This window comes from Sphaerodactylus townsendi, linkage group LG02 (assembly GCF_021028975.2).
Source record: "Sphaerodactylus townsendi isolate TG3544 linkage group LG02, MPM_Stown_v2.3, whole genome shotgun sequence".
In the NCBI taxonomy this organism is placed as follows: domain Eukaryota; kingdom Metazoa; phylum Chordata; class Lepidosauria; order Squamata; family Sphaerodactylidae; genus Sphaerodactylus; species Sphaerodactylus townsendi.
This window is the reverse complement of record NC_059426.1, coordinates 173,210,557-173,232,345: the sequence shown is the minus strand read 5'-3', so window position 1 is coordinate 173,232,345 and position 21,789 is coordinate 173,210,557. Positions and strand designations below refer to the sequence as shown.

Here is a 21,789-nt window from a genome sequence, read left to right as displayed (position 1 = left end):
AATCCTATTTCTACCTAATACAAATCAGTTTCTACCTAAACAAATACAAGACAGAATAAATTTTCCAATCGTTTTTAGTTCAGACATATTCCAGGAGCGGGATTCTCTCCTGGCTCCGCTATCAGAATCAACCCCTCTGTTTCGGGAGAACGTGCTTTGCGATCTCCCCCAAGTCAAAACTATAAGCTGCCGACACTTCCTGGAAAAGGTGGGGAATAAATGTAATAAAATAAAATAATATAAATAAATAAATAAATAGCTTGTATTATTTGTGCTGGGGAAAAAAGGGAAGCACTCTTGTGTATGTTCGTTTTTTAAAGCACATTCCCTGAGTATGGAGGAGGCCGATCTCTGCAGCAAACCAAACACTCTCCTATTACAGTGCAAAATTCTAGTTCAGAAGTCATGTCTCATTCCTATGTGGACTTTGGCAGGAAGGGATGGTTTTAGGGTTGCCAGTTCCAGGTTGGACAGCACCTGGAGATTTTGGGGGTGGGGCCTGAAGAGGGCAGGGTTCGGAAAGGGGAGTTTTCCAGAGCTCTGGCTGCAACTCCAGGAGATCTCCAGGTCCCACCTGGAGGCTGGCAACCTGGCTGCAACTCCAGGAGATCTCCAGGTCCCACCTGGAGGCTGGCAACCTTAAATATCCATCATCATTAACACAATTCAATGCCAGCATAAACTTTAATGAACGAGGAAACGTTGGCAGATGCTAACAGGCCTAGAATGATTACCGTGTAACATGCAATCTTGCCATCCCTACAACAGCCCTGCAGAGAAGTGCATAGGAACAGCAAAAGATTATAGCAGAACACTGGATCCTTCGATGCTTAATTGCCAGCTGCAGAGGCAATGACGGTTGATCCGGACAGTGCTTTGTCCATTGTTTTGCAAATTGTAATTGCAGAGAAACTATCAAATCGATTGTGTGTGTGTGTTAAGTGTCGTCGAGTCGTTTCCGACTCGGGGGGAACCCTATCAATTAACATCCTCCCAAATGTCCTACTGTTAAATTCGTTACTTAAGTTTTACAAAAATGCAAACTCAAGGCCGCGGCTTCCAGCATAGAGTCAATGCGTCTGATGTTGGGATTTTCCTACTGCCTACAAGCAAATAAATCAAGTGAAAAAGGGGAAAAAAATTATCCGCCCAACGTGGGGCTCGAACCCACGACCCTGGGATTAAGAGTCCCATGCTCTACCGACTGAGCTAGCCGGGCGCTATTGGATTGGTCCATAAACACGTTCTTAATCATCGTCTCACGCATGCGTATTCCGTCCCAGACGAACGGTGATTTCCTGCGGCCGTGACTCGGCGCTCTCGTAGGAGTGCGCGCGCACACCCATCCCAGCAAGGCCGTTCCGATTGGGCAGCGCGTCATAGGAGGTGTCCAATGGGCACACGCGTTGTTGGCCGCTGCCGGAGAACCGCGAGTGGGTGACAGTCTAAGGGGGGGAAAAAGGAGAAAAGGAGGCCGCTGAGGGGAGAAACCGGCTGGCTCTGCTCCGCGTGCTTCCTCCGCCATGAGTTCCATCGGCACCGGGGTGAGTAAGTCGGCAGGAGGCCGGGCAGGCCCGCCGGAGTTCGAGGGCCGAGCGGAGAAAATCGGGGCTTCTTTTCGCCTCTTTATCCCTCGCCCCTCCGCTACATACGGGTCTTTTGATGGAGCGGCCGGGGGGTGGGGGGGATGGCTTGGCGACGTGATGTAACCCCTTGGCGCTTACGTAGCGAGATCGCAGTGGATGCTGAGTCACCATGGAAACCGAAAGCGGAAGCAACGGGAGGGGGGAAGAGGGAGGTCGCCCCGAGGATGCTCCAAAGCACAGGTGTCAAACTCGCGGCCCTCCAGATGTTATGGATTACAGTTCCCATCATCCCCTGCCAGCATGAGCAATTAGCCATGCTGGCAGGGGATGATGGGAACTGTAGTCCATAACATCTGGAGGGCCGCGAGTTTGATACCTATGCTCCAAAGGGCAAGTCAGGAGGCGGATTGTGCTCATTGTGCTGAGCTTCGTTGATAGGCCGCCTTTCTCATTCGGGATTCGAGGCGGCCTACGGATACCGGAAAGAACTGAATTGCCGAAGGCTTGCGTGGCCGGACTGTTTATATTTTTATATTGTATTTATACTATTGTATTTTATTATGTTTATATTGTAAGCTGCCTCCCTTGGGAGATTGGCCGGGTAGAAATGCAAAATATATAATAAATATAAATAAATATTTGACAATACATATAAATAAATAATTCAGCTGGCTGTTTTGGGTTTTCAGGACTGGTATGGTTTTTGCTCCGGACATTTCACCAGCATCTAAGGCTGGCATCTTCGGAGTCACGTCATGGTGAGATGGTGTCAGTGTCACGGAGGGAAGCATCTCCCACCTTAACGTACTTCTGAAGATGGCAGCCGTAGAGATGGGTGAAACGTTGGGAGCAGAAACTACCAGGCCGCACAGCCTGGGAGACCCACAATAGCCAGTTGATTCCGGCTACATGAGCCTTCGGCAGTACAGTTCTTAGGGTATCGGTAGGCCGCTTGCAGTCCCAATGAGAAAGTCAAACTATCGATGAAGCACAAGTATAACAATCTACCTCCTGACTTGCCCTTTGGAGCATTCTTGGGGTGACCTCCCTCTAGCCACATTCTGCTTCTTCCGCTTTGGGTTTCCAGGGTGATTCAGCATCCAATATGATCTCCCTGTGTAAGCGCCCGGGGGTTGACATCAGCAGGTCACGAATAAGCTCTCCATCCCTGCTTCACCAGAAGACTTGTATGTGGCAGGCCACCCTAAGAACTCCTTGATCAATTAGCAAGTTTGCTACAAAGTAAGATAAATAACATTGACATCTAAAATCAAACGTTCCTGGTAAATCAGAACAACAGGGGCTGGGCGAGTCACAAGTGTGAGAAACAGCTTGGTTTGAGTCCAGTAGCACTTTAAAGACCACCGGGATTTATGAGGTATCTGTTTTTGAGACTCAGAACTTAGGGTACTTTCAGAGAGGGTAGCCAGATTGGTTTGCAACAGAACGGCTAGATTCGAGGCCATTAGCACCTTAGAGACCAACAAGAGTTTCAGGCTACAAGCTCTCGAGAGTCAACATTTACTCTGTCAGATACAAGTGGGAATGGAAATTCCTGAGCTTTTATATCCCAGTTTGAAGTTCAGAGGGGTGTTGCAAAGAAAGGAGCCAGGAAAGGAGTTCATTCATGAATTCAGAACAATGGACCTCCCTCCCTCCCTCTCCTGGGTTGAATAAAGACACAAGATTCTTATATCACTACAGCTAAATATCAGTCCAATAGTACTGTAAAGATGAGCAAAACTTTTATGATATGAGCTTTCAACAATCAGAGCCCCCCCCCCCCTCTGTAAACCAGCCTAGGTAACCTCTGAAGGTGTGAGAAGGACTATCCTTTTAAATCAGGGGTCTTCAAACTATGGCCCTCCAGATGTTCATAGACTACAATTCCCATGAGCCCTACCACTTGGCCATCCTGGCAGGGAGGGAGGTGGTGGGGTAGCCAGTTCATGTTCGGAGAACCCTGACCTAAGCAAAATATTTAAGAAGTCAGTATAACTGCTAGAGTTGCCAAATTCCAGGTGACACCTGGAGATTCCACCAGAATTGGAGCTGATCTCCAAGTGACAGAGATCAGTTCCTCTGCAGAAAAGGGCTGCTGGGGGGGGGGGGGGGCCCCATTGCATTTTGCTCTGCTGAAGCCCCTCCCCAAACTCTGCCCTCCTCCAGCCCCATCCCCAAATCTCCAGGTATTTCCCAAGCCAGAGCTGGCAACCCTACTTAACAGCAAAGATTTTAATCAAAACAGTGCCATGGGGTAAGATTTTTTAAAATTGCTTTTGTGTCAGAACTTGGCTCACTGGAGTCAAATACAACAACTAGGAAGGTGGGAAGGGGGCGGGCTGGTGCTGAAAAGGTAGAACATCTGGTTTGCATGCTGCAGGTTGCAGGTTGGACTTCTGGCATCTTCTGGGTATTGAGGGGAAAAAGCATTATTTGCTAGAGGCCCTGAGGAGCAGCTGCCAGTCATGGCAGACCTATCTGCACTAATCATAGAGTGGGAAGAGACCCCAAGGGCCATCAAGTCCAACCCCCTGCCATGCAGGAACACACAATCAAAGCACTCCTGACAGATGGCCATCCAGCCTCTGTTTAAAAACTTCCAAAGAAGGAGACTCCACCACTCTCCGAGGCAGTGAATTCCACTGTTGAACAGCCCTGACAGTCAGGACGTTCTTCCTAATGTTTAGGTGGAATCTCTTTTCCTTCATCTTGAACCCATTACTCCTGTCCCTAGTCTCTGGAGCAGCAGAAAACAAGCTTGCTCCCTCACCAACATGACATCCCTCCAAATATTTAAACATGGCTATCATGTCACCTCTTCACCTTCTCTTCACCAAACAAAACATACCCAGCTCCCTAAGTTTCTCTTCATAGGGCATGGATTCCAGGTCTTTTACCATTTTGGTTGCCCTCTTCTGGACCCGTTCCAGCTTGTCAATATCCTTAAATTGCGGTGCCCAGAACTGAACACAGTACTCTAGGTGAGGTCTGATCAATGCACAATAGAGAGGTACAATTACTTCCTTCGATCTAGACACTAGACTAGATCCGTACTGATGCATCCCAGAATTGCATTGGCTTTCTTGGCTACCATATCACACTGCTGACTCACGTTCAGTTTGTGGTCTAGTAAGACTCCCAGATCCCTTTCACATGTAGTGTTGTCAAGCCAGGTGTCACCCATCCTGCATCTGTGCATTTCATTTTTTCTGCCTTAGTGTAGAATCTTACATTTATCTCTGTTGAAATTCATTTTATTAGTTTTGACCCAGCTCTCTAATCTGTCCAGATCATTTTGAATCCTGCCTCTGTCCTCTGGGGTATTAGCTACACCTCCTAATTCGTTATCATCTGCAGATTTGGTTAACATGCCCTCTATTTCATGGTCCAATCATCTGGACTGGTTCAGAAAGCAACTTCACATAAGTAAGGTTTGAGATAGTGAAACCTGAGGAACCTTTTCTGCTAGAAGAATTAGGACTAATAAAAGGAAACACTTCTTCACGCAGCGTGTGATTGGTGTTTGGAATATGCTGCCACAGGAGGTGGTGATGGCCACTAACCTGGATAGCTTTAAAAGGGGCTTGGACAGATTTATGGAGGAGAAGTCGATCTATGGCTACCAATCTTGATCCTCCTTGATCTCAGATTGCAAATGCCTTGACAGTCCAGGTGCTCGGGAGCAGCAGCAGCAGCAGAAGGCCCTTGCTTTCACCTCCTGCACGTGAGCTCCCAAAGGCACCTGGTGGGCCACTGCGAGTAGCAGAGAGCTGGACTAGATGGATTCTGGTCTGATCCAGCAGGCTCGTTCTTATGTTCTTATGTTCTTAGAAAGCTAATTGTATGTGCTGTGATCAGGTGGTTATTGAGGCGTGTCGTGGCTTGATGCTTTACGTGAGGTAAAGGTAAGATCCGTTTTCTCAGAGCAGTTGTATAGTCACCCAGTTTAAAAAAAAATTGCAGTTGTCATTATAGTAGGAATTGAACTGCAGAATTGTTACAAGCAGTCAGCACAGAAGAGGTACTGGATGTGAGCTACTCTTGAGCAGCTGGGGTCTATCATTTTACAAGCGTGGGCATCATTACATTTTTGTTCTCTTGGTGCAGATTTATCTCATACCCTTTTTCCACCTGCTAGTTGTCAGGACCTTGGATTTCTCCATTGGATTTATCTTGTGTTCTCCATACCTAGACAAGCTGTGTCTAAATATTTATTGAGTTTTTATATTTATGTCCTGATTCTTGATCCATCCAAGGCCTTCAAGGATGCATCTATGATGCAGGAAATCCCACAACCTAAATTCCTACATTCCCCATGGTATTTCTGAGAAATTAGACATATGGGATTCTTCTGGTTTATGCAGAGCATTCTTTGATATGCTGAAAGATGTAGGAGAAGAAGAGTTTGGATTTATATCCTTCTTTCTCTCCTGCAGGAGACTCAAAGGGGCTTACAAATTCCTTCCCCCCCCCATAACAAACATGCTGTGAGGTGGGTGGGGCTGAGAGAGCTCCAGAGAGCTGTGACTAGCCCAAAGTCACCCAGCTGGCATGTGTTGGAGTGCACAAGCTAATCTAGTTCCCCAGATAAGCCTCCACAGCTCAAGTGGCAGAGCAGGGAATCAAACCTGATTCTCCAGATTAAAGCGCACCTGCTCTTAACCACTACACCATGCTGGCTCTATAGATATAAGGTTATTGGTGAAAGAAACCCACAAGAGACCTCAGTGTTTCACTGTTAAGAATGCTGTTGACTTGCTAATTTTTTGTCCTGGATTGGGGTAACGTACAGAGTGTCAAACCAGGTTCTTGGGAAATGAAATTCAAATTTCGACTTCTGTGGAAGTTTGCTGGTTGATTTTGGGTCATCACAAACTCTCAGCCTGGCCTACCTTACAGAGTTATTGTGAGAAATGGGGAGGGGGGCAGGGGAGTGATGTTCTAAGCTGCTTTGAGTTCCATCTGGGGAGAAAAGAAGGGTATAAATAAATAAATGCATACTTGCCTCAAACTGATTGTAACAGACAGCAGGTGTTATGCGGTGGCCAGCTCCCACTTCCAGCAACGTTCTGACACATCTTTAATATAATACTAGCAGGGCCCGGCCACGCGTTGCTGTGGCTTATTGTGGTGAAATGGGAAAGGAACAGTAGCAGCAAATCAATTGCAGAGGCCAGCAGCACGAGCTCATGCAATACCGCGCAGCCCTGAATACTGTCGCGATGTCATTGATGGCTTGTGTGCCCGCATTCCTTAGGGGAATGGAAAGGCATCCCTCCACACACATCTGGAGGCTGGCTGGTCATGATCGCGCAAATTTACCTGGGAGAATGGCGATGCAGCCATTCCAAAGGAAGTATGTCCGCGGTTGCTGTACCCGAGCTTACTCCTGAGTAATTATCGTGCCTGGTTTTTCTTAACTGTAACCGCGGTTATTCAGGGAATCTAGGGTGCACTGGCCCTCCCTCCCGTCCCTTGCATGTAAGCAGCCCTCACTCTCTTCCCTCCCCTCACTTCTCTTCCCTTGCATTACCACCTCCCCCTCCTTCCCTTTTCCCACCGCTTTTCCTCCGCTAGGGTGGAGTGGAGTCATATCCAAGAGATGCTGGGCTCCCCTGCCTCCCTCCCCTTGCATGGCACCCCTCATTCTCTCCCCTCTCTCACTTCTCTTCCCTTGCATGCCTCCCCTCCATCCCCGCTTTCCTCTGCTTTTCCTCCCTCTCTTCCCTTGCATTGCCACCCCTCCCACTCCCCTCCCCTTTCCCACTCCCTACGTGTGTATGTTTGTGTATGTGTTTCACTTCCCACTTTCGAGTGACTGCCTATGTACTGTTTTCACTGCTCATATCTGGCTATCTGAGCAAACATTCTAAGCTGCACGAACATTCTAAGGGTGACAGTTACACACAGGCAGCTGCATGTCCTTCACCATGGAGTGCCAGGAAAAAGGCATTTTACCTGGGCCAGGTGTGAAATTTCAGGTATGTGAACATCTAAAAACACTCTCACCTGGCTGACTACAGTGGCTGGGAATTTTCAGAGGAATTGGCCCAGCAGTTACTGAGTTATACCATCACTAACAAATACACGGTTTGCTTTTTATATATATAGATGAATGTATGATAAATGGTTACAAATCCATACACAGAGTGTGGTGGAGAACCTGGGTTTTTGACAGTGCAGAAGTTAGTTTTTTGCTGTTAAGCTACAGCTGACGGACCCCCGAAAGGCAAGAGACGTTGAGAGGTGGGTTGCCATTGGCTGCCTCTGCATCACGCCTCTGGTATTCTATGGAGATCTCCCATCCAAATACTTACCAGGGTTGAGGCTGAGTGCGTGTGAAGAAGGGCCCAAGATCACCCAGCAGATTTTCATGTATTTATTTCAAATTCGTATCCCGCCCTATCCCTGCAGGGCTCAGGGCGGATCGCAACAATCAATAAATACAGTCCATTAAAACATTTAAAACGGAGCTATACAAAAATTAAAACAACCAGACAATAACACCTAATGACAATGTACAATGCAGGAGTATTACAAAAGTAGATGGCAACATAATCCTTTCCAACTCACCCTGGTTCCCCCCCCCCCCCCAAAAGAAATTCCCATGGCAGAGTGGGGATTTGAACCTGGATTTACCAGATCCTAGTTAATGGTCTTAAACGGAGAGAGGGAACTTTGAGAAATGAAGAGCAGAGGCCATTTTCTGTCACCTTGATTGGCCAGCAGAGGCTGCTGTTGACCAGCGCAAGTAAAAGATCTTTAGGGACATTCTTGAAACAAAAGCTGGAAAGGAAGGAATGGATTTTGCAGAGGCAATAGCATCGCGTGCCCTCATTATGAGCACAGCTACTTGAACCAATTCCATTTGCTTTCAGATGTATTGCAGCCCTGTTCACCTGAAAGCAGCTTTGCTCATCTTGTGGTTTGGCTGCTGAAAAATCTGTTCTCGTGGCCCCTGAAGAAAGACAGAACGCTAAATTCAGTTTTCGCCCATTGCCAATAGCAGTTACCCTAAGCCAGTATAGCATTAAAATCTGCACAAGGAAACCAACGATGTTTTCAAATATCTAAGTCCACGTTGCTGATTATCTGACTCTCTGAAGCATAAATAGTGACCACACTTTATGACAAACAATGCTGCCGGTGAGAAACCACAGTTCTGGGCTGCTTTTGCCATGACTTCTAGTGATATATGAAGCACATGACATCTTTCCTTCACTTCAGTTGGCTGCTGTTTGTGAGGATGGGGAGACCCGTGGTGCATTGTCCCATCATGTGGTCATTTCTGTCAAATATTAGCAGGTGGACGAATGAGTTGTGAGCTGCTCTTATTCACAGAAAAATGTGGAAAGAGCTTGCATATCGGGTCACCAAGGATCGAGAACGACTGAATGGATAACATCATCATCATCATCATGATGTTATTCACAGTGGTTGTGTAAAGGTCTGAGATGCGGCTCTAGCAGCACTGTCATAAGAAAGAGCCTGCTATATCCGACCAGAGTCCATCTAGTCCAGCACTCTGCTACTCGCAGTGGCCCACCAGATGCCTTTGGGAGCTCACATGTAGGATGTGAAAGCAATGGCCTGCTGCTGCTGCTGCTGCTCCTGAGCACCTGGTCTGCTAAGGCATTGGCAATCTGAGATCAAGGAGGATCAAGATTGGTAGCCATAGATCGACTTCTCCTCCATAAATCTGTCCAAGCCCCTTTTAAAGCTATCCAGGTTAGTGGCCATCACCACCTCCCGTGGCAGCATATTCCAAACACCAATCACGCGTTGTGTGAAGAAGTGTTTCCTTTTATTAGTCCTAATTCTTCCCCCCAGCAGTTTCAATGAATGCCCCCTGGTTCTAGTATTGTGAGAAAGAGAGAAAAATTTCTCTCTGTCAACATTTTCTACCCCATGCATAATTTTGTAGACTTCAATCATATCCCCCCTCAGATGTCTCCTCTCCAAACTGAAGAGTCCCAAACGCTGCAGCCTCTCCTCATAAGGAAGGTGCTCCAACGTGGAGTTAATCCAGTTCAAGGAAATCATTGTGCTTATTCTTCAGTAGCTCTACATAAAATTGCACTGTAAGATGCAAAAAAACCCAAACCTTTAATGGGCTCTCTTAGCCGGATTGGCACCTGTTGCCAAAGGAGAACCATCCCCTCCCTACCCTCACCGAAGGTTAGCCAATGACAAGCCAAGAGCAGTTTTTTTAGTCTCCCAGGCTATTTTGAAAGATACTGCTTGAGTCAAGCGCAGGGTGAAATGATTTGTACCAAAGCAATTTAAAATCACAAAGGCCAATTACTGATTTAAATTTAACTTCATTTGAGCACTTAAGGTGTTTCTGAAATGAAAAGATTATACTAACTGCAGAGATATACAATTTCCAGAAAGTAAAACTATGGAGAAAAGGTTTTTTTTTAATTGGGAGGACGGAATTGAAATGTAGGCAATATTTTCACATTCAATCTAAGCCTGTTCAGTAGTTTTAGTTACGTTAAACATGTCATTGTTATAGCTTAGTATATAGAATTGTATCAGTGTATTGTGGAAAGTATAAATGCCTTTAATTTTCCACAAACAAAACATCAAATGCAGACGTTAAAGCAAGAGAGAGCAACAAACTGTTGTGTGCGATTCTATCTTAGCCTATGACACTTATTCTGAAAGAGAAAAATATTTCGTACAAGTCCTTTTCCCCTGTAATTTTCCACTGGAAAAGTTGAATGCCATATATCTTAAGCAAGATCATGTCTTAAATACTATTTCGCTCATTCTAAAAGGGTAAAAGATTCTCCCCTCAAATTCCCAGAGGTGGGATATTTTTTCCCTGACTTCCTTCTGGACATTCACATACCTACTAACTGTTTGATACTATCACCAAGGTGAGTTGATTTATGTGCAAGTAGTTCTGTTTTATTGCCCTAGAAAATGGTGTGTTTAATAGTTTACTCTTTGCTCACGATACATAAGGTGGTGACTAGAACTTAACTATTGAAGACACGTGATATGTCTGGTTCTTTTTGTGTATGTGTGTGTGTAAATGCTGAAAAAGAACTATGCACACTTTATTCAAACACCAAGACATAAAATACAGTAAGCTAACCGACTGTAGGTCTACTATCTCTGACTCCCAATTGTTTTTTTTAAATTATTTAAAGCATGTGCTCATCTTTTACAGTATGACCTGTCGGCCTCTACGTTTTCTCCAGATGGCAGAGTGTTTCAAGTGGAGTATGCTATGAAAGCTGTGGAGAACAGTAGGTAGGAATAATAACTATTTCTATTGTCCTGCCATTTCAAAATAGTGAGGGAAGTGAGTAATGTGTTCTATTCTATTGTATGTTGTTGTAGAAAATTATTGCTAATTTTAATATGTATGTATGATTTTGCAGAAAATTATTTTTAATTTTTCTCAAACATCACGTGAAGCTGCCTTACACCAAATGAGACCATGGGATTATTTAACAACCGGTTCTGTTGGTGGGATTCAAATAATTTAACAACTGGTTGTTTACAAGCACTATTTTAACAACCGGTTCCGCCGAAGTGGTGCGAACCTGCTAAATCCCAAAGTCACCTGGTGTGAGCTCCCAAAGGCTCCTGGTGGGCCACTGCGAGTAGCAGAGTGCTGGACTAGATGGACTCTGGTCTGATCCAGCAGGCTAGTTCTTATGTTCTTAATCCTACCACTGTTTAGAGCCCCCGTGTTCTGACTGGCTGTGCTTTGTCTAAGTCAGGGATGTCCAACTGTGTCGCTTCAGATATTCATGGACTACAATTCCCATCAGCTATGCCAGTAGGGGCTGATGGGAATTGCAGTCCATGAACATCTGAAGCGCCACAGTTGGACACCTCTGCTCTAAGCCATGGGCTGGATGTTGAATCTGGGATTTTCAGCATGTAAAGCACTATTGTATTGCTGAGCTGTGGGCCATCCCCATTTGCATCTGTGGCCAGATCTCATCAATCCTGCAAGATTAAACACAGTGAAATGATGTCACTCATTGCAGCAATATAACTTGGAGGAGATTCCTATTAATTTTATTTCCAAGTGAACGCATTTTAGACTGCAGCCTTACAACCTGATCTTGTGTGCATATTCATTCAACAGGAGATGCCTCTAAGCCCCATCCAGACTTCAGTTTGGCTGTATTAAGACAGTCTGAGTTATTTTGCTGTCAATTTCAATATTGACTAGGCTGCCCCTTTAGGTGGTTTCTCAGTCTTGCCAGATACATGATGCAGTTGGGAGGGGGGACAGATACTCACCTTCGTTACATGCATTGAGGGCTACTTCCAAGTAGGTCACAGTGCAATCTCAGACAGGGTTGAATCTTTCTGAGTCTGCTGATGTCTGCTCAGGATTGCACTGTTAGAAATACAATTACTACAACCAGTACTATGCCTGAGACCATAAAAACAGCCCTACTAGATCTATTCTGTTTATGAAGGCCTTTGTTTTGCTGGGTTAGTGTCACTGGTAGAGACTATGTATAAGACCCCGCTTCCTCATTATTAAAACTTGATCGCTTTCCTTTGGCTTTTGCATTTTGTCTTCTGTATGTTTTCTTGAGTGCCGTAAATACTGTGAACTAACTGGCGTTGCGGGGCTTCTTTTCAGTACAGCTATTGGGATCAGGTGTAAGGACGGCGTAGTCTTCGGAGTAGAAAAGCTAGTGCTGTCCAAACTTTACGAAGAAGGCTCCAATAAACGCCTCTTCAACGTCGATCGACATGTTGGAATGGTGAGTTGGCTCTTCATGTCTTAGGCATTTAGAATGATTAATACAAACACCTGGCCAAACTTGTATGGGGAATCTCCTCCTGTTGTTTAAATGGGCCTCTGGATAATGCAGCTTTGTAAGTTTCTGCTTGCAACCAGGAAGAATGCGAAGCCTCAGCTTGTGGGGGTGGCAGTACTAGTTTTTCCAGTTTCGAAAACATGTGCTGGATGATCACATGGCTGATGGGAAGGATAACAAATAGAACAGTGGTGGCGAACCTATGGCACGGGTGCCAGAGGTAGCACTCAGAGCCCTCTCTGTGGGCACGCATGCACAGAGTTCGTCACATGGGCGGGTGGAAAATCACCCCCCCCACACACACACACATCTAGGCTGGCCTGGGCCTCTGGGCACGACGTGTAGGTAACCCTGTTAAGTGCTGTTAAACCCCACTGGTTTTCATGGGAAGAACTAAAGCACAATTCTTTACCTGGTAGTAAGCTCAGTTGCTGGCAAAGGGGCTTGCTTCTAAACCCCCCTAGGGTCGTGATTCACCCATTCAAAGCGTTGCACGGTTGCTTCAAAGCAAAGCTGCCAACTACCACCAAGCGTACTCCTGAGCAACGCGTGCCTCGGAGCCAACCGTTTTTTCTAAACTAAAACCTCAGTATTCAGGTTAAATTGCTGTGTTGGCACTTTGCGATAAATAAGTGGGTTTTGGGTTGCAGTTTGGGCACTCAGTCTCGAAAAGGTTCACCATCGCTGAAATAGAACGATGCTTGGAGATAACTAGGATGTTTAATCTCTCGAGACTCTTGTTCAGACTTCCTTTTGAGACCCGATGCTCTTCGTTGCAGGCCGTAGCAGGACTCCTGGCAGATGCCCGATCTCTGGCTGACATAGCAAGGGAAGAAGCTTCGAACTTTAGATCCAACTATGGTTACAATATTCCACTCAAAGTAGGTTTCTGTGGCTGCTATTACGGTAGCTCCCCTGTTCCTGAGTGACAGCACTTCTGCCTTGAACTATAAGGAAAGGCAGTATATCAGTGTTTTAATAAGTAAACAAATTAGTTGTTGTTGTTATTATTTTTAATTGGATTTATTATGCCATCCCTCCCCTTTTGGGCTCGGGGCGGCTCACACCATGTTAACAACAGTATAAACCTTATAAACAGTATCAAACATTAAAATATCAACAATATCAAATAAACCTATTAATATATATCAAACAACAAGACAGTGCTCAACAGTACATCGTACCTTCAAGGGATTGATGGTGGCATTCAGTAAAAAAGAGGAGGGGTGGGGGAGGTCAGTCGGAGGCGGATCTAGGGGAAATGTAGCAAGGTGCAAAATCTGAGCTTTTCGCCCATCCCATCCCCCCCAGAATGGGCAGCTGCCCTCCCCCACCATGACCAAACAATGTTTTTTTTGCACCAGGTCTTGAAGTCAGTGTATGGACCAGGGGGAAGGAGGAGGGGTGTGGGGGGCAGAAAATCCCCCCCCCACATGACTAAATGGCCACAGCCCAGGGATATTTGGCCCCATACGTCCCCCTGGGTGGTACACCCCTGAGGCCAACCAGATGGTATCATAGCTTCCTCAATGCTTGGAGGAACAACTCTCTCTTACAGGCCCTGCAGGACTGCTTAAGCTCCTCCAGGGCTCTGAGTTGAGAATGGATCACATTTAACATTCAGCCTTCTAAAAGTCTTTCCATTTTTCTCTACCCTCCCATTTTCTGCAGCATCTTGCCGACCGAGTGGCCATGTACGTGCACGCCTACACGCTGTATAGCGCTGTCAGACCTTTTGGCTGCAGGTATGTATGTGTTTATTTAAAACGTTTATTAGCCACCTTTCCACCTTGAGGAATTCAAGGCGGGGTTACAATATAAATGAAACGATTCTAAAGCACCCAAAGACCACAACTGAAAATCTCCAATTAGGACTTCCAATGTGTAAATCAAACTGGAATTAGTCAAATGTAGCCCTAAATAAAAATGTCTTCAACTGCCTCCTGAAGATTGAAAGTGAGGGGACCAGACACACCTCCCTGGGGAGGTTATCCCATAATAGTGGGGCTGCCCCTGAAAAGACCCACCACATGAATTTCTTTGAATGGTACAGCCAGGAAGTATGAACTTTCACTTCTTTAGTTGCCATTGGTATTAAGAACATAAGAACAAGCCAGCTGGATCAGACCACGGGCCATCTAGTCCAGCTCTCTGCTACTTGCAGTGGCCCACCAGGTGCCTTTGGGAGCTCACATGCAGGATGTGAGAGCAATGGCCTTCTGCGGCTGTTGCTCCCGAGCACCTGGACTGTTAAGGCATTTGCAATCTGAGATCAAGGAGGATCAAGATTGGTAGCCATAGATCGACTTCTCCTCCCTAAATCTGTCCAAGCCCTTTTTAAAGCTATCCAGGTTAGTGGCCATCACCGCCTCCTGTGGCAGCATATTCCAAACCCCAATCACACGTTGCATGAAGAAGTGTTTCCTTTGATTAGTCCTAATTCTTCCCCCCAGCATTTTCAATGGATGCCCCCTGGTTCTAGTATTGTGAGAAAGAGAGAAAAATGTCTCTCTGTCAACATTTTCTACCCCATGCATAATTTTATAGACTTCAATCATATCCCCCCTCAGACGTCTCCTCTCCAAACTAAAGAGTCCCACTCCATTTTCTCCACTGTGGACTCAAACCCACTTATACCCTCCATACAGAAGATACAACAGAAAACCAAAACATATTTAAACCCAAATGAACCGCAAGTGTATAATTGACAAGAGAGATGCTGGATCCTGGCTTACTGGCCGGCAGATTCCACACTGGCCATAACTCGACAAGGAATAGAGAATAAAACTGCTATCCTCTAGTTTTATACAAATTTATGTTGTCTACCGTTCTGGAGCAGAAGAGAGCATCCAAAACGATCGAGAGGCTGGAGCAGGGGTAGGGAACCTGCGGCTCTCCAGATGTTCAGGAACTACAATTCCCATCAGCCCCTACCAGCATGGCCAGTTATGAGGAGCCTGTTAAAATGTTTAGGGTAGGGAAAAAAAAGGCAGGCAAGAAGGAGATACGGTAGATGGTCCACAAAAATACTCCTTGCAGCTCACTGCCCCGGGATGTGGTGACGGCCCCCAGGTCTGGAAGGCTAGAAGAGGTGGGGTGGACATATTCATGGAACATGGAGCTATCCGTGGCTAGCAGTTACAATGGATACTGGACATAATGCATGCCTAGCCTCGCTTGTAGCCGACCCACGCGGTCAGCGTAAGAACGAGACGAGACGCGGAGATAACATCTGGTGGAGATCGCCAGCAGCGGGAGCCCGGAGGTCCGTGTTCCTAGCGAGTCTCCCGCCTGCCGGTTCCTGGCACCTTTTTATTGTGATTCTCTCGGGGGCGTGTAGGAGGGAGGACCGGAGGGAGTTCCGGGAGAGCGGGAGAGCGGGAGGTCGGGAGATCATCATGTGATGCATGATCTCACCTGGCTACGTGCGGAGAGGAGCGTACGCGTCTGAGCCTAATCCTCACCTGGGGGCAAGACCATTGTCCCTGCGCCCGGTGACTGAGCCAGACAGTTCACGACCCGTGACTCATAGGGGGATGAGGAGTGGGGGTGCGGTGCGACCAGCAAGGCCGTAGGTCCGTTGGCGTCCCAACGTTCTACCACGGTGCTGCTGGGTCAGCAGTGCATTACTACATCTTTTGTATCGGAAGGCATGCCTATCACGTTAGGGGCTTTGGAACGCAGCCAAGACAATGGGGTGCTCCGGGCTGTCTGGCCGTGTTCTAGCAGCATTCTCTCCTGACGTTTCGTCTGCATCTGTGGCTGGCATCTTCAGAGGATCTGATAGTAGGAATGGAAAGCAAGTGTATATATACTGTGAGGTCAAAAGGTGAGGCCCTCTGAAAAGAGTAGCCTGGTATGTGAGTCACAAAGAAGTCTGTAGCCCGGGAGTAACAATGAAGATAGCTCCACTTGCTTTCCATTCCTACTATCAGATCCTCTGAAGATGCCAGCCACAGATGCAGGCAAAATGTCTGCTGCTAGAACATGGCCATACAGCCCGGAAACCACACAGCACCCCAGTGATTCCGGCCGTGAAAGCCTTCGACAAGTCAAGACAATGCTGCTGCGGTTGTCTTTTGGGCTTCCTAGAAGTATCTATTTGGCCACTGTGTGCACAGACTGCTGGGCTTTGGTCCAGCAGGGCTTTTCAGCAGGGCTTTTCATACCCTTGGCAGGCAGAAGGTCCCATGTTTAATCCCCAAGGATCAGGTAGGAGGTGGTGTGCAAGATTCCTAATTGAGACCCTGGAGATCTGCTTCCAGTCTGAGTTGACAGGACTAGCCGTGATGGTCCATAAGACTGCTTCAGGTGTGCATTCAGAACAGGTTGCAGCAGCTCTGCGCTTGATGTCTCTCCTCCTCCCCAGGCATGCAAGTACCCGCAAAATACACAACTAAAATAGCTTTGCGGCTCCTACTGAAGATACTGTGCTGAAGTCCTTGGAAGCTTGAAGGGCAAAGAAATGTTGCATTCGAGGGCCGTTCTGCTGCCTCGTTCTGTTGCATTCGAGGGACGATTTTTAGAGATGATGCAAATTTTTTTAAAAAGGAAAGGGAAACCCCAGAACTGGCCTTAAAAGCACTAGGGAAGGAAAAAGAGACACACCTCCACTGGGTGCAGGAAATGTGTTGCCTAACGTGTTTCAACAAAGGGCCTTCCCCTTAGAGTAGCAATTCTTTTGTTTCAAAAAAAGACACGTCCTCTGACTTGTGCTGCCCTGCAGAGTGACATGGAAACACACCGGATGCATTACACCTGCTTTGGCAGAATCGCTAATAGCTGTGTATGTTCCCAGTTCTGTACTGAGAAGGGTTTTTGTTGGGAAAGGGGTGACACGATAGCCCTGTTGAAATTTTGGAAGGGCTGTCCTGTTGAAGAACATAAGAACATAAGAACATAAGAACATAAGAACATAAGAACAAGCCTGCTGGATCAGACCAGAGTCCATCTAGTCCAGCTCTCTGCTACTCGCAGTGGCCCACCAGGTGCCTTTGGGAGCTCACCTGCAGGATGTGAAAGCAGCGGCCTGCTGCTGCTGCTGCTGCTTCCAAACACCTGGTCTGCTCAGGCATTTGCAATCTCAAATCAAAGAGGATCAAGATTGGTAGCCATAGATCGACTTCTCCTCCATAAATCTGTCCAAGCCCCTTTTAAAGCTATCCAGGTTAGTGGCCATCACCACCTCCTGTGGCAGCATATTCCAAAGAGGGAGTAAGCTTGTTTTCTGCTGCTCCAGAGACCAGGACCAGGAGCAATCAGTTCAAAGTGCCGATAGAGCTTCCACCTAAACATATGGAAGAAATTCCTGATGGTCGGAGCTGTTTGACAGTGGAATTCACTGCCTGGGAGGGTGATAAGAGTCTCCTTCTTGGGAGGTTTTTAAACAAAAGCTGGATGGCCATCTGTAAGGAGTGCTTTAAATGTGTATTCCTGTAGGGCAAGGGGTTAGACTGGATGGCCCTTATGGTCTCTTCCAACTCTACGATTCTGTATCCCCTCGCCTCGCCATGCAACTCTTTTGATGGGCCCTGTTTAGTAATACGAATTAAGGTTTGAAGCCTTTCATAAGCATAAGCATTTTATGGTCATTGTGCACGCACAACGAAATTTACAGCAGCATTCCTCGATGCACACAATTTCAGACTCATACCCCATCCTCACTTTCCCCTTCCTCCACCCATCCCTACACAGCCCCAAACACATCAACACGAAGCCGCAGAGTTCAGCATAGCCACAGCTCTAGAGTAGAAGCTGAAGGGTGCGCCATCTTTCACATCTTTCTGTCCCAAGTTGTTTTCTGTTTGATCCAGAAGAATAAACAGCCTTGGGCTTTCGATCTCTTTGCTGAAATGTTGAGCCTGCCAGATGCATTGTTCAATATGAAAACCAAGGATCCTGGGAGTCTGAGATGCATCTGTTGGCCAGTGTTCCTCTGCTTCCCCAGACTTCTAGTTACGTACTGAAAAACGAATACCCATCTTGTTGGGGGCAAAGCGTAGACAAGTGGAGAAAGCAAAGGCAAACCACCGCATAAACACAGTCTGCCTCGTAAATATTGTGACGCAATGTCATCCTGTGGGTCAGTCGTGACATGGGGCTTGCACAGGGAACAATTTTTTTTCCCTTTTGCAGAAAAGGTATAATTCCTATTGCTGCTGGCAATAAAGGCGGATTGGGGTGGGGATTATGAAGTAGTTAAAAGCATCTGTGGGAAGCCTCTGCATGGAAAATGGCAACCGCAAACAAAAATACTAGAACCAGGGGGCATTCATTGAAAATGCTGGGGGGAAGAATTAGGACTAATAAAAGGAAACACTTCTTCACGCAACGTGTGATGGGTGTGTGGAATATGCTGCCACAGGAGGCGGTGATGGCCACTAACCTGGATAGCTTTAAAAAGGGCTTGGACAGATTAATGGAGGAGAAGTCGATCTATGGCTACCAATCTTGATCCTCTTTGATCTGAGATTGCAAATGCCTTAACAGTCCAGGTGCTTGGGAGCAACAGCAGCAGAAGGCCATTGCTCTCATATCCTGCAGGTGAGCTCCCAAAGGCACCTGGTGGGCCACTGCGAGTAGCAGAGAGCTGGACTAGATGGACTCTGGTCTGATCCAGCTGGCTTGTTCTTATGTTCTTAAAAAGAAAGAAAGAAAACGTTAATAATAAAAACTTTTGAACTTAAAAAAAGGAAGAAATGGCAACTGGCTGGTGAATTTATCCTGTCTTCATTTCTGCACGTAAGGCTAATAATAATGGCCGGTGTCGACGGTTTTCAATACAACATACGCACGCGATGTGGGAAGTCTTGCAGTGTGTTAGGTCTCGGACCTTGGTTCAATAAACGAACTCTGTATTGTTGATCAGCAGTGTTTATTGGAAGGCAACGGAACACTGGCAAGCCTGGCTTTTGCTAGCCCCTTTATTCATTAGTAGTCTCCCCTCCCGGTTTCCCAAAGAATGTGAGAGTTATTTTGGAGCTGAGGGGCCCCAAGGTCAGCAACAGATAGAGATAAAGCCACCCAGCCTGCTGCCCCCACAGGGCAATGGAAACATCCCGTTTCCCATGGGAGCAGAATGTGTCAGGGGTGAGCCTAGTTATCTATGTAGCGTGTGAAGCCATAAAAAAGAGATCAAGGAAAGAACGTCCCATTACAGCAGTGGTAACATATAGCAGACTGGTTACATATATCTTGTAGCGATTACATTGAGTTAGGAATGCATCTTGATCAACTTGATACAGTCACTGGCAATATATTTTGTAACCTCCTGATTGAGCTAGGAATGCATCTCATAAGAACAAGCCAGCTGGATCAGACCAGAGTCCATCTAGTCCAGCTCTCTGCTACTCGCAGTGGCCCACCAGGCGCCTTTGACTGTTGGACATCTCCAAAAAAAATCAAGAAGAGATAAATGGAAAATCTAAGGAGACAGAAGTGAAAATGAAAAAGATGAAAAATCAAATGGCCCTCCTAGAGCTTAAACTTTAAGCAGATGTCTTGAGATTCAGAGGAGTGCCTGAGGACGAAGGAGAAAATATTAAAAAGAAAATGATCCATTATCTCTCTAAATATATAAATATAAATATGGAAGAAGACGAACTGGACGAGGACATATCTAAAATAGTCCGAGCCAATTACAGACGGAGGGAAGATCTAAAAAAGGAGAGAGATGTTTTGATTTTCTTTTCCAGGAAAAAGACAAGGGAAGACATATTGGCCCAAAATATAAAAATCAGTTTCAAAAGGCAAGACAAGAGAATATTGATACTGAAGTATTTCCTTTTGTTAGTCCTAATTTCTTCCCCCCAGCATTTTCAATGGATGCCCCGTGGTTCTAGTATTGTGAGAAAGAGAAAAATTTCTCTCTGTCAACATTTTCTACCCCATGCAGAATCCCATCTTAATCAACTAGGTGTCATCCCTGACACGCTGCAGGCTGCGTTCCCCCGGCAGGAGCAGTTTTTGCAGATTCCGTCCTTCCACTGCATGCGCCCCACTTTACTCACTGCGCTGTTCCTCGGAGTTCTGTCCCCGCCTCCCCCCAGAACCACCGGTCCAGGGAGCACGGCAGGCCCTTATTCAGGAGAAGTGGGAATTGCTGCATTTCGCTGCCTGCATTTCGCTGTCAGCCCACAGAACAGGAGGTCTGGCTTCAGCCCTCTGCATGGATTGCGCTGTAATTATTCTACAGTTGGCAAGGTTTTTTTCTTTTTTCCTTTCCAGCTTCATGTTGGGTTCATACGACGAAGATGATGGTGCGCAACTCTACATGGTTGATCCGTCAGGAGTTTCGTACGTAAGTATTTTTTTATATACCAACTGTTTTCTTTGGCTAATTGCCTGCTCCTTATGCTCGGACTCTTCTTTACATGGAAGCCAATAAAGCCGTGTCCGTTTGTTGTTCCGTCCAGCTTGCAAAGAAGTGTTGCAAAGCTGCACATGAAGTTCATTTAAATGTCAGGATACACCTCTGTGTGTTTCTCCCTTCTGCTGGGAGTTTCCATAAGAACCTAAGAAAGAGCCAGCTGGATCAGACCAGAGTCCATCTAGTCCAGCACTCTGCTACTCACAGTGGCCCACCAGGTGCCTTTGGGAGCTCACGTGCAGGATGTGAAAGCAATGGCCTTCTGCTGCTGCTGTTCCCGAGCACCTGGTCTGCTCAAGCATTTGCAATCTCAGATCAAGGAGGATCAAGATTGGTAGCCATAGATCGACTTCTCCTCCATAAATCTGTCCAAGCCCCTTTTAAAGCTATCCAGGTTAGTGGCCATCACCACCTCCTGTAGTGGTGGTGGTGGTGATACTGTCCATTGGGCTACTAAATTTAGGTGGTGGCTTACATATGCAGTTAGGACCAAGAAATGATGTGGCCCCTATCTGGAGAGCTTGCAGTCTCTACAGATGGGAAAAATCAGAGGGCTGTGGGTTGATGCTTGAAGGCTGGGGAGCAGCGTTTCAGATTGCGCAAGGCTTCGATGGAATGCTTCAGGAAAAGCTCTGCAAATTGTGTGCCCAAAGTGCCCCTACATCGCAGCTGACTTACGCAAGCCTGGACAGTTTTCAAGGCAAGAGATGTTCAAAGGTGGTCTGCCATTGCCTGCCTCTGCATAGCAGCCCTGATCTTTTATACCAAAGAGTTTTAAGACTTCAGTGCCAAGTCCGTGTTCTGCCGCTTCTTTGCTTTGGTTACATGCGTGCTTGTGGATCATCTTTGACCATGCTTTTTAAAGTGCTTGAATCTAAATGGAGCAAGTTAACTGATTTAACAGGGATTGTCATTTGTGTCTTTCATAGGGTTACTGGGGATGTGCCATTGGCAAAGCGCGGCAAGCAGCAAAGACAGAGATTGAAAAACTGCAGGTAGGTCCGAGGTACAGCTGATTTGCTGTGAA

At 46.5% G+C, this 21,789-nt stretch overlaps 1 protein-coding gene and 1 non-coding gene across 2 annotated transcripts in view; one reads left to right on the top strand and one right to left on the bottom strand.

Annotated features, from left to right (window-relative positions):
- Positions 1 to 1,146: 1,146 nt before the first annotated feature.
- TRNAK-CUU lies at positions 1,147 to 1,219 on the bottom strand. Its single transcript has one exon. It is a non-coding gene; the product is annotated as a tRNA-Lys (tRNA).
- A 167-nt stretch (positions 1,220 to 1,386) lies between these two features.
- Positions 1,387 to 21,789, top strand: part of PSMA3 (proteasome 20S subunit alpha 3) — a 28,244-nt gene continuing 7,841 nt past the window's right edge. The window contains exons 1-7 of the mRNA XM_048486569.1: positions 1,387 to 1,544; positions 10,771 to 10,853; positions 12,214 to 12,337; positions 13,174 to 13,275; positions 14,066 to 14,139; positions 20,621 to 20,693; positions 21,692 to 21,757. Coding sequence (XP_048342526.1) covers positions 1,524 to 1,544; positions 10,771 to 10,853; positions 12,214 to 12,337; positions 13,174 to 13,275; positions 14,066 to 14,139; positions 20,621 to 20,693; positions 21,692 to 21,757 — 543 coding nt within the window. The 5' untranslated portion in view covers positions 1,387 to 1,523. The remainder of the gene's footprint in view (positions 1,545 to 10,770; positions 10,854 to 12,213; positions 12,338 to 13,173; positions 13,276 to 14,065; positions 14,140 to 20,620; positions 20,694 to 21,691; positions 21,758 to 21,789) is intronic.